The 12,398-nt window shown below is 37.9% G+C and overlaps 1 protein-coding gene across 1 annotated transcript in view; it reads right to left on the bottom strand.

Annotated features, from left to right (window-relative positions):
* FRMD3 (FERM domain containing 3) overlaps positions 1 to 12,398 on the bottom strand; it is a 146,072-nt gene that overhangs the window by 18,012 nt on the left and 115,662 nt on the right. Inside the window, exons 8-13 of the mRNA XM_054810791.1 lie at positions 10,756 to 10,844; positions 8,421 to 8,484; positions 7,395 to 7,483; positions 4,392 to 4,466; positions 3,773 to 3,841; positions 425 to 546 (exon numbers count right to left, since the gene is read on the bottom strand). Coding sequence (XP_054666766.1) covers positions 425 to 546; positions 3,773 to 3,841; positions 4,392 to 4,466; positions 7,395 to 7,483; positions 8,421 to 8,484; positions 10,756 to 10,844 — 508 coding nt within the window. The remainder of the gene's footprint in view (positions 1 to 424; positions 547 to 3,772; positions 3,842 to 4,391; positions 4,467 to 7,394; positions 7,484 to 8,420; positions 8,485 to 10,755; positions 10,845 to 12,398) is intronic.

Consider the following 12,398-nt stretch of genomic DNA (forward strand, 5'->3'; position numbering starts at 1 on the left):
TTTTTTCCTAACATTAGAACAGAAAGAAAGAAATATGAAAGCAAAGGGAAGCAAGAAAAACAACATACCTAGCAGTAAACTGCCAGTTTTCACTCCTCAGTAACTGCAGTTACTATTTAGTAAAGTGGTGCTATGTTGAGATTATTTATTCCTCATTAAGTTCTTTTCACCTGACAATCTAAAAACACATTTTTGAAACAGAAAGTTTAACAGCAGTAACTTTCTTCACAATGTATCTCGCATGAGGCTTGTGCAGAGTTCCTTGAGCTAGTGATCATTTCTCAGTATGACATGCAGAGGGTTAATAGTGTACTCCTAAGGGGAATTACTAGATTTTTTCCATATTCCTGAGTCAGTAACACACCTTTTTCCATAAGTTTTGTAATAAATATTGGTAGCGTTTGGCAGGAATTGGGTAACTCACCTTCATCTAAAGAAACCTCTTCCTCCTCACAGGGAGAAGGAAGGAGGGGCTGTAGAGGTTCCATGTTGATTATGAGTTGCTTGTTCAAGGAGGGAGAGCTGCGACTCTGGGTAATGCTGGTTCTAAAAGAACAGGGAAAACAGGGTTAATTCATTCACAAGGAAACTACTGCAGTCCAATACGTCTCATCTCAGAATGGTTTTGCATAAATTACACCAGGCCCTGAGCTATCATAACAAACTGCACACTGAACGCTGCTTTCAGCCATGTTACGTTGCGCCCTCAGCACACATAAACCTTTCAACATCTGAAGTGTAAGAGAAGGTTTTGTGCTGGTTTACTTCCCTTTACACAGCCTGACTCCTTTTCATCTCATGCAGGATTTCAGTGTGTTGCTCCTCTCCACGCTGCACAGCACACATCAGTATTTGGCTTCAAGGAAGAGGAAGGTAGAGAGGATACAAATCATCTTCCTGATGTTGTCCCATTGCTTCTGGGATTGGGTAAAGTATTTGTTATGGTTTGAGCACTGCAGACTAAAGACTAAAGCAGGAACAACAGTATCCCTTCAGTTAACAGATACACATTGCTCTCATTCTCACGCACCCCAGACATACACCATGTCTCTACACCATGCCTCCAGGTGCTCAGGCTGGCTTTCTTGTCTTACTTGGCTCTAACAGGCTTTCCTGGTAGCAGGTGTTGAACTTTCTCAGGAAAGTTTGAGGAATGCTGTAGATTTGCTTCAGTCATGAGGCTCATTAACCTAAAAACATATTTCTGAGAATATAAAATGGCTATTTAGAATAAGTTATCTAGGACTTACATGATACAGGCCTGAAGCAAGAGTCCTGCAATAAATCTGAACCATTACATTATAAAATACTTACTTTTGACAAAAGCAAAGATGAAAGAGAAGAGGATTCTACTTGACTTCAAATGGTACATACGTACAGTGCTGAAGTTTCACAAAATGCATTTCAAGTTTGCACAAACACTCAACTTACAATTCCACATAGATAAACAAACTGAACAAAGCACCTATTGCAGTGAAAAGAAGGGACTGTGTGTTGCTGAGGGTTTAGGTAAACTCGGGACACAGATGTCCTACTCTAAGGCACATTATGTGTCATTAAATATTCTGTGGGGATAAACAAGCTTTCTTGCTCAATTGCCATGATTCCTTGCTCATTAACATATGCCCAAAGCTACTTATGTCCTCATTTGCATTCTGTGAGCAGTCTCTAATAACTATTTAGTTTAAATTTTCACCATCCAAAGAAGTTTTTCACTCAGATTACTGTAATTACGATCACTCCAACGCAACGGTACCTCCACGGGCTTGTTATGCATCCCCTGGATCTCTGTGCTTGTTATAAAGAGCTATCAAGCAACTCCCAAAATAGGAGTTGTGCCTGGGAGCACCCATAAGGCTCCTACTCCATACTTATTTACAAAGATTCCTCCTTCAGGCATGCCCTCAAGGATATTAAGTTATTCACGATATTAAATATTTCAGTGTGTATTTGTCAGAAGAACTTGCCACCGCAGTAATGCTGGATGACTACACACTCCAACAGATTTTCAGTCTGTAGTGCTTTATAATATCCAAACACAAATATACGGAACAGTAACCTCCTCACAACTGCATGTTTCTTTCTGAATGCAGCCATGGTACCACTGAACTGACTTTGAGAGAGGGGGTGCAGGGAGAGGAAACTTTATTTATATATGTAAAGATATAAAATAAATAAATGTATGTTTACGTTCAATTGTATAATTTCCTCCAAATGTTTTGCATCTGAAAAACTACCATTTCCCATCCTCAAATCCTCTTTCACAGAGTAACTTGTTTCTAAAGCCTGCTTTTATTGGAGATAAAAAATTTTCTATGCTTTTTGCCTACTTGTGCTATTAGAAGGACAAGCTATCTAAGTCTGTCTCCCATTTCAAAACCTGCACTATAAAAACACTTGAAATCATTGGACTTTTTCTTAGTCTTTCTAAGAAACTGAAGTTGGAGCTACCATAATATTGTAAATGCAAGCATTTTAGGAAGGTTAATCGTAAAAAATATACATTACTATTTATGGGTGTTAAAGCCACATGGCATTGCTGTATAAACTTGTTTGTCCTCTGATCTGTTTCTTCATATACACTAAAAGTTTTAAACATGTTTAAAATACTTCAAATACTGAAAGAAAAGTAAAATACAAGAAAAAAAAAAGTGAAAATCTTTTGTTATCCTATGGAAAAAAGAAACCCTATCGAAAGTAGGCAATAAACTATTTCCTTATGTGAGTAACTATTTTCATTTAAAATGCATTTGCGTGCCCAAGTATTCTACCCTGCCTCAATGATGGACCTATATTCTGCCTTCTGTGTTCTCAGTTAATACATTCTAGATTGTCACTTACCCCAATTTTAAATGTAATCTGCAAAAGAATGTTCAAAAGCATCCTTGCATGGCCTTACTATTAATTACAAAGTAGGGCTGTACAACATATTTATAAATATTTGCTGCAAATATATTCCTACTGTTTAGTAAAGACAATCCACTTTTTTCTCAGATATAGATGGAATAGCCATATTGAATTAAAAATAAACCCAAATCACACCCTCTACCCCTGAAAAAAATTACAATAAAAATAAGGATATGGCTGTAGAATGTTCAGAAAATTAAGTAACCTTTTAAAAAAGTTTTTAAACAGCTTTTTCCTGCTGGCCTTTTTCTTCTCTTCTGAAGGACTTTAATTAGGTTCTTATCAATTTTCACTGTTACTACAATGAGTCATAACGACCAGAAACCATTAGTTTGCCTGCAAAGTCTAGCTGCTTATTTCTAACAAGTCAAATCTTTTTTCTTTGAAAAAAAGATTAACATCTGATCTTTTTTCTCTTTACTGAATTAACTTCTTAATTTTTAATCTGACTGTATTATGGAAAAACTATCAAATATACTTTTAAATATACCCATATACATAAACAAAACGGAATCTTCCAAAACTGGCAAGAACTAGAAATGAAATGAGAATGTATTTTTCTGTCAGGATCATGTAATAACAGTCTACGTCATAACACAAAAAATAATATAAGCTACTTATCTGACTGATTGATTAAACCCGGCTTCGAAGCAGAATAGATTAAGTTCCCTTGTGTAGGCGACTATACACTTTTGTCAGAATTTTGCAACACTGGCAACACCTATTTCCCAAGGCTTGCGTGCCTCATTGTGGAAGCTTGGAATGACAGCCATTACATATCACAGTAGAGGAAAAAGAATTTCTCTGTAGAGAGCAATAATCTTCCATAGCCCTTAAAACTTTAATATTGAATGTCAAGACATACCTGTGAACTTCAGGAGGTTCCCTCTGGATTTTAGAACTTGCCTCCACAACCTCTTTGGCTACTTTTCCACTGCATTAAAACATGAAATAAATATTCAAGCTCATTACATGCTACGCACTATATATACATGAACAATTAAGTTACATTCAAAAGAAGAAAAGAAAAAAGGAAAAAGATTTTTCTATGTAGTCAATATATAATGTCCCAGATTAAAAATTCTGCTGACCACTTGTCTGCAAAGCTACTGAAGAAAAAGCAACCTTTTGTAGTAGAACAGTAGGAGTGGGACTGGACTGTCCCACTAATGCACCCGTGGTCCAGAGCTACCCAGTAATAGGGGGCATACAATCTCTACACATCCTTGTTTTTACAGAAATTGCACCAAAAGTAGAGTCCTGTTCTGGTGAGACTGCTCTTTGACAGAAGTCTGCATGAAGCCTCCAGTTTATTTTATAAGCGACACTAAAGAGACAACAGAAAATCTTTCAGATCTTGACCTGAATTAGGTGTGAACAGGTCCTCAAGAGGGAAAAGCCCTCAATTTGCCATGAGTAATTACTGACGTTTTCTCTTACTTTCTGAAATGGTTTACCATGAAAAAGAAACAGAAAAGACCCACCTATATCGAAATCTGCTGCCTTTAAAAAATATCTTGCTGCTGGACATGGTCTTGATCTGACTGGATTTTGCATACCTTGAAGAAAAAGAACAGAGGCTGTGACATTTTCAGCACAGAAGGAACCTGATAAGTAAAAATGAACGAGGCAAACTACAAGCTTTATTGTTTTTATATCACAAAGTAATATTAAATAATTGGGCTTTCCAACTTTTTTTTAAGGCCTTTATACAACTTAGAATATAAAGCACACATAGAACAATTCAGACAGCACTGATTACCTGGATAGGAAAGCAAGAAAATTAAATGCAGACAATTGCTGCATCTCCAGAGAGATGCACAGGATAAAGGAAAGACTGTGGTACACCAAAAGCCCCTAGGACAAGTTTGCCCTAACACTACCTTGTTTGTGGGAAGATACGGCTAGTTCCACTTTCGCACTGCTAAAACAAAGAAATAATAAAGAAATGATAACACTTGTCTCCAAAAGTAGATGTATTTCCAATGTCTCTATACAGTCAGCTGCTTAGTAGCCTACATCATATCCTACTGCTTCTATCTAATCATGAGGCACACAGCAACCTTTTATCACAGTCTTTTATCACAAAGATCATGGAAGAGTACCTTGGACATGCCATGTCCTTGATGTTCTCTGCCTTCAAAATGGCAAATTGATTTCATATCGAGTCTCTTATTCCCAGACCCGAGCAGACAATCTTCTATGATTTATATCTATACTTGAAAATAATCACAACAGCCCCCCCTGAGCCTGGATTGAGACAAGACTAAAGCTCTGTTTTTCAAGACATGCCAAGCGTTCATGACTTTATCTTAAATTCCAAGTCTCAAGCTCTTCTAAGCAGAGGAGAGGACCAAATTCAGTTGAGGCAAAGTCTTATTATCATTAATTACTTACACAACTTGGCTATGTCTGTTCTGAGCTTAGTAGAATACCTTGTTGGTATTATACAGAACATAAACAGACAGGATTTATCTAATGCTGTTAAGTAACTAACAGTCCACACTGTGCAGCTCAGTTTCTCTGAAATGTACGAAAACTTCTGCTGTTTCAAAACTACTATCCTAAGCCTTTATTTACAGATTGTTTTGGCTTCAGTTTCATGTTTAGAGGATTGTTGTTATTCTTCTGTACTCAGCGTATTAACCATTACTATTTTCCCATCTATCAGCCAGGTTTCTCTCCATTGAGTATTACCACTGATCTTCATTTTACTAAAGCACTCCTCTTTTAAAAACAACCAAAATTTAAACAGGCAAGCATAATTTAAGCAGTCATGCTAAAGAAATAACCCCACACTAGTGCCCTGAAGATATTTGGAAAATAGAAAAAAAAACATGAGATAAAAATCCCTGCAGACACCCAGGTCAGTGCAGAAGGAGGGGAGGAGGTGCTCCAGGCACCAGAGCAGAGATCCCCCTGCAGCCCGTGGTGAAGACCATGGTGAGGCAGGCTGTCCCCCTGCAGCCCACGGAATACCATGCCAGACCAGATATCCACACTGCAGCCCATGGAAGACACTGCAGGTGGACATGCTCTGAGGGAAGCTGAAGCCTGTGGAAAGGCCACACAGGAGCCAGCTCCTGGCAGGTGTTGTGGCCCATGGAGAGGAACCCATGCCGTAGCAGATTCATCCTGAAGGACTGCAGCCCATGGGAAGGACCCATGCTGGAGCAGTTCATAAAGGACACTGGAGCAGGGGAGAAGTGTGAGGAGGAAGGAGCAGCGGAGAGAAACTGCTATGTACTGACTGCAAGCCCTATTCCCCATCTCCCTGTGCTGCTTGGGGCAAGGAGGATGTAGAGGACACAGAGGACTTCAAGCGCTAATTTCTCTCCTTTGGATGGAGTTGTTTCTTATTCCCTATATTTATTTCCAGTAACATAAAATAAAACTGCTCAAATACCATGCTCTAATTTCCTACTGACATGTACTTCCAATGGAAAACACTTCCTGATAATAGTTTTATTAATTCAATCTCAAACACAGTAGATGTTAACACAGAGAATTAACAGTTGTATTGTGCTAGCTCATATTTCCTCTTTCATCATTGAATATATCAATTGAATAGATAATATTGATATATAATTGTATCAGTGTTGAAATGAAAGATGGAATATTCTCCAAAATAAAGCAGGTCATTAACATCTATGTTAGAAGATACATTCTTCCTACCTAGTTATTATTTACCCTTACAGCAGCCCCCTGGTGTTGCTGTGCTCCAACACAGAAACAATAATTTTTATAAAATATGCAAGATGCTGTAAGGAGAGACTATGTAGCAAGAATAAAAGCTACATGCCCAAAGGGAAGTGTCAATAAACAGATCTAACAAAGTCAATGAAGGGCAGAAAGAATGCATAATAGCTTTTTAATGAGGAATTATTCTCAGCTTCTCTTTTAGGGAATAGGGAGGAAGATACTTCTTTTTTCTTGCCAATTTACAGGCTTTTTTTTTTTTTTCTAAATGAGATGGCTGGCATCTTTCAAAATGTATCAAAGAACATTTTCTTTTCTTTTTAAAATCATTGCAGAGATTTTTTTTTTTTTTCCCCTCAATCAACTGTTACTAAACCGTGGATTTCAAGCAGGAGAACATTACCCACCAGCAGAAGAGCCCACAGAGTCAGGCATAACAGATTGTTTCCCCTATTCTCAAGGTATTCAACAGCAGGGCTAAGATTAACAACTACGTTCCCAGACACAAGTGCAGTATTGTGTCCATCCAACATCACACTACAGAGCAGCAAAAACCGTGTGCTGCAAAAAGGGTTGTTATTCACTGCCAAAACCCTCGTGCCTCATTCAGATTTTAAAAAATTTACAATACTGGCTTGAAATGAAATAATATTCCCTATTAACTTGCATATTTTCTGTTTGCATTTTGAATTCCATTAATGAAATGGAACATTTCATATTAAGCAATCTTATATTAACATGCACATTTTTTTACATTTAGTATAGATAATGACTTCAGGTTTACATACTTGTAAAAAGCCTGGTTCTCCACCCCACATTTCCAAAGATGCTTGCAGGCTGCTGGTGTAGAGGTATGGAATGACAGCACAGCCTTTTTCTAAGTGCAAGGAAAAGAAGGCAAATAAAAGTAATGAAAATGTTGAATTCTCAAAGACTGAAGTAGCTATACCTGACAGCATCACCATGAACTGGACACACTGTTTTCCTCTGTAGCCTCAAACTGTGAGAAGTACAACCCTTACGCAGCTGATATTTAAACTGCCCAGGCAATTGTTTCAGAAATAAATCTGTGCCAACTGTATTCAGGCCAAAACAGAGGAAAGTCTCTATGTTTAATATTCCACATTGCACAGTTGCTGCACTACTTACTGTCTACTTCTCCCCCTTCCCTACGTCTGTCAAATCCTCCTTGTAACCACACAAACAGTCCCTGATACCGCTGTCACAATTTCCTTCCTCCATCTTCTATTCCTCACCTAGATCGCACCCAAAGCCATAATCTTGGACTATACCACTCTGTCCTAGAAGAAGAACTGATAATAGCATACTGTAAGCAAAAATCTCTACAATTTCAATAGCAAGAGCCCAATGATAGGACTCCTAACTATGTAGGACAGACTGCAGCCTATTCAGCTGACCAAGATTTGAGGAGATGATCATAATTAGCCAAAAATACCTCACATTGATCCAGATATCAATTCCCACCTGAATTTTCAATCATATACAGATGTCGCTCATGCTTTAAAGTGGGTGCATACAGCTTTAGCTCTTCAAAATCCATTAAAACTTGACTACACAGCAGACCAAAACCATGAGCAATCCACACAGCACTGCATGAATGTTAAGTGAGAAATGTCTCAACCCTTTGCAAATTAGACATTCTTCTGATAAAAGCAATATTCACATTCACACATTTTGTATATTTTATTTACAATATGAAGTACAATTATTGATTGTTTAGAAGTTTGTTTAGTTAAAAAATGATGTTGTTTTAGTTGATTCTAAATCAAATCTGTAAGAATATTAAATCTAACCTCTTTCTGAGCTCCAAACACATAAAAAGTCTTCCCTTCAAATTTCAGCTTATAGACATCACACCTAGAAAGAGAAAAATCATTTAAGTATAGGAAAAACAGATAGATCTACAGTAAGAAAAGCAACTTGCATGCAAGTTTCCCTGATTCCCAAAGTTAAGCAGGCTGTCAAAAGACAAAGACCTTCAACAGAAGTCTTACAACCTTTAACATAAAAGCATTTAATATTCTAATTTTCCTTGAGTAGAGAACGTAAGCCCAGAGTATTTCTTTTACATCTCTATGCACCTTCAAATAATTGACTTTGGCTGCTGGAAAATGAAGAGGAAATTAAAAGTAGGCAGAAGCTTATGTTTACATCCTATTTACTACATAGGTTGTAATTCCTCTTATATCTTAAAATCTTGGAACGTCTAATATAATTAAATGAAGGGAAAGATAAATCTCTTATCTCTGTCCTTACTTATTTGTGGTTTTATATGACACATCTTAGTAACTGACTGCTTACAGACAGAACAGGAAGAAAAAGGAAATGTCTGACAGCACTTATTACTGGGGCCTTGTGAGTTGCAAACCTATGTCAAAATTTAATTTAACCAAGGTTGAAAGCACAGTCTACATATGGAATAGCAGTGCACCATATAAAGGCAATACAATGTCTCTGCTTAAATTGTAATGGAAATTTTGTCATTACCACAACTAAAACGGAGACATGGTGGTTTTCATAAACTTCTCTAAAGATTTGGGATGTCAGATGGCTGAAATGGGAACAATTCTGGAGGCAAGAACAATGCTACCCCTGAAACTTTGTAAGAGAGACTTTTGCTTTAACATTCAACAACAACAAAAAATCATTCCAGTTGAGAAAGCTTTTCCATTTAAAAAAAATGTCAAATATGAATTTGGATTTTTACTGTGTAGTGCAAATTTCAGCTAGTATCAGTTAAAGCTACTAGCGCTCACTTCTAGGTCTCAGAAATGAAAGGAGCAGTACATGGTGTTCAGATAAATCTCACCAGACTGACCTTCCAACAGCCAATATAACACTGAGACAGCTTAATGGCTTTTCCTCTATCACTATTTCATTTTGTATCTGGTTTACGTGCCAAAGGACTAAATTACACCAAGATCCCTGAAAGGACACATTATCCTCAAGTAACACGAAAAACCAAGTGCTGCAAAGCTCATCTCCCACAGTATGCTGGATACATGCTTGGCAAGTGCTATTCTCTCCTCCCTGCACCGTAGACTGACATTACAGTTACGCTGTCCTTAAGCCAAAAGCACAAACCACCAAAGCACTGACTAGGGCTACCTGAAATTAACCCTAGGGAAAATACAGCACAAATCCAGGGTCACAAATGGATGGCATTTGACAGACATGTCCCCAGAGCTCCACAGGGAACTGAATCGTACGGACAGGACTACACTAACTTAACACCTCTGAGGATTTCAGGTTGGTCATCTGTCGATGAGGTTTCTATGGATATGCAGCAAAGAGTCCAGCTCTACACAAAAAAATACCTCACCATTTCTTCACCTCCTGCCCATCTTCCTCCCACAAGACAGACTGTGAGCACCGAGGTGGAGCAGCCACATCTAGGTAAGTGCTGTTGGCATCTGTTTAGCAGCAGGGCTAAAATGAGATTTATCAACGCCTGAGCATGACCTTGCTCACTCTGCACCACATTGCTGAGGGCACGGCCAGCTGCTGTTACACCACTTGCGGGAGCTCCATTTTACCTCTCCCTCAAAATTGGGCTGAGGCTGCCCAATTAAGTCAAATGTTTTACAGGAGCAGAAAAGAAAAGCCAGACAAACCAAGGACAATTGCATAAGTGTCCACTTCTTAAAAAAAGGAGGCTAAAAATATAAAAATTCAAAGGCATTGTCACCTCCTCCTCTGCTTACCAAATAAGTTCTTTTATAGTTTTCAGATCGAGGTTAATTAAATGAGGAAACAGCAACATTTCCAAGAGACAAATAAAGATGCAGGTGGACTCTTGTAAACTCTTCCAGACACCTCTGCCAATAAGCCTCACTGGTGATTTACAGCATAGTCGAAAAATCAACTTACTCAATTTTAGCATTTGTGCATTATGTTGACTAATGCACCCTCTGGAATAATTTTCACTGGAGGAAGAAGGAGACCAAATTATTATTATTATTCTACTTCTCATCTAAGATCATTTAAAACAGAAACATGATGGGACAAGAAAAGGAATATTCACGTGGTTCACATTAAAGACAACAAATGCAGATGAAGATAGTATGAAGGGAGGACATGGGAGGAAAGACTCTTGCATATTAATCTACTCTTACTTCACATGCTTACCATTTTAACAAATGAATTCTTTTATTCCCCTGGAAAACTACAAATCCTGCAGCTGTGAATCCTAAAAATGTAGTCATCCCCGTTGAGTCCTTGAAAGAGAAAAAAGAAATATAATTTTCCTCTCATCTAGTGACATATTTCTTACTGATAGCATAAATTTTTACTCCATTTTATTTTCCTTTTCAAAATAAATTTTGCCTTCAAATTGTACACTTCTAAAGAGCAAAGACTGCTCTTGGAAATACATGCCTCATTTATTTCTAGGCATTTAAATGAATAGCAACGTCTTATGCTTTGTTTCTGCCTACCGGTAGCTGATGATAATGGGGTATCCTTAGGTATACTTACTAATTTTGTTGAAAACATACTTTTGTGTATGTCCCATTCTTAACGTGCTACCAACTACAAACCAGGGATTCATATCTGCTTCAACGCTGATATTTTTTAAGATTTCAAAATATGTTGTTCCTCCGTGAGATGTCGTGTTGGAAGTACTGCTGACAGACAGCATTTGCAACAATCAGCAAGTACTCTTGAGTACAAACCAGAACATATGGTGATACTCGCCTTTCAAATAGGAAAGATTATTTTTTAAATTTTTAATTCCATAATAAAAGTTTTGCCTCATGGTTTTTCAGCAATGATTCAGGTGAGTTTTGTATTAACTGGATTTCCTGTCCACTTCAAGTTCCAGACCCTCACCTTGCTAAAGTTAGTCAACTTTATTGGGCCTTATGTTCCACCAGTAAAATAAGGGGGAACAGAAGCAGTGATGCTTCTGGAGTAGCAGCCACAGCACTGGAAGGAGCACGTCATGAGGAGCCAGGGAAGCACGTTGCTTTGCGGTTCACTTCCAGAAGACTGAAAAATTTTCCTTAAGCATGGGCCGTGAACGTCTGCATGCCCCCACACTACAAGCCCTGCTGCACAGGGGAAGAGGAAATTCTGAGCTAGTTTTGACTCTGTCCTAAGTGCCAACATAAGTCTGAAAATCTGCCGTATAGTTTCGAACTAAAGTTTACTAAGTCAATGACTTCACTGAGCTCTGAACCAGACCCTGAATTTCACACAGGAGCACCATTCCTAGCAAAGTATATATGAAAGTATATATAGCTTTATGTTAGAGCTCACTGTTTAAGGGTGCTCACCACCAGAACAGCTAACTGGACAGAACTGCTGTTCCACCAAATGAGATGGTATATAAGCAGCAGTTAAAACACAAAGGAACACTAAAAACAAACACTGCAGATTATGCAGATAAAACCAAGTAATTAAAAATGCACGAGCAGGGATAATCAGAACTGGTAACTAAAATCATCTTCTTACACAGAACCACAGAACAGCAAAGTTGAGGAAGATACAAATGCATATCCGGTTCTGCCCTCTGTACATTTGGTTTGCTGTTCTTCCTAAGATTTGCTTATTTTGATGGCACTTGAAAAACTAATCTGCCAGACACTAACAATTTGTTGTATCTTCTGGAACAGAGTAATACTGAATCCTGAAAATCTTGGCAAATACAAAATATTTCACACCTGGAGTATTTAAAGAAACCTTTGCATTAAAAACAAATAAATTATGAAGTATAATCACAGCTTTTGTCGTGACACTCTACTACATTCTCCTACGATGTTCTGCTTCCT

Source organism: Grus americana, chromosome Z (genome assembly GCF_028858705.1).
Source record: "Grus americana isolate bGruAme1 chromosome Z, bGruAme1.mat, whole genome shotgun sequence".
NCBI classification, from domain to species: Eukaryota; Metazoa; Chordata; class Aves; order Gruiformes; family Gruidae; genus Grus; species Grus americana.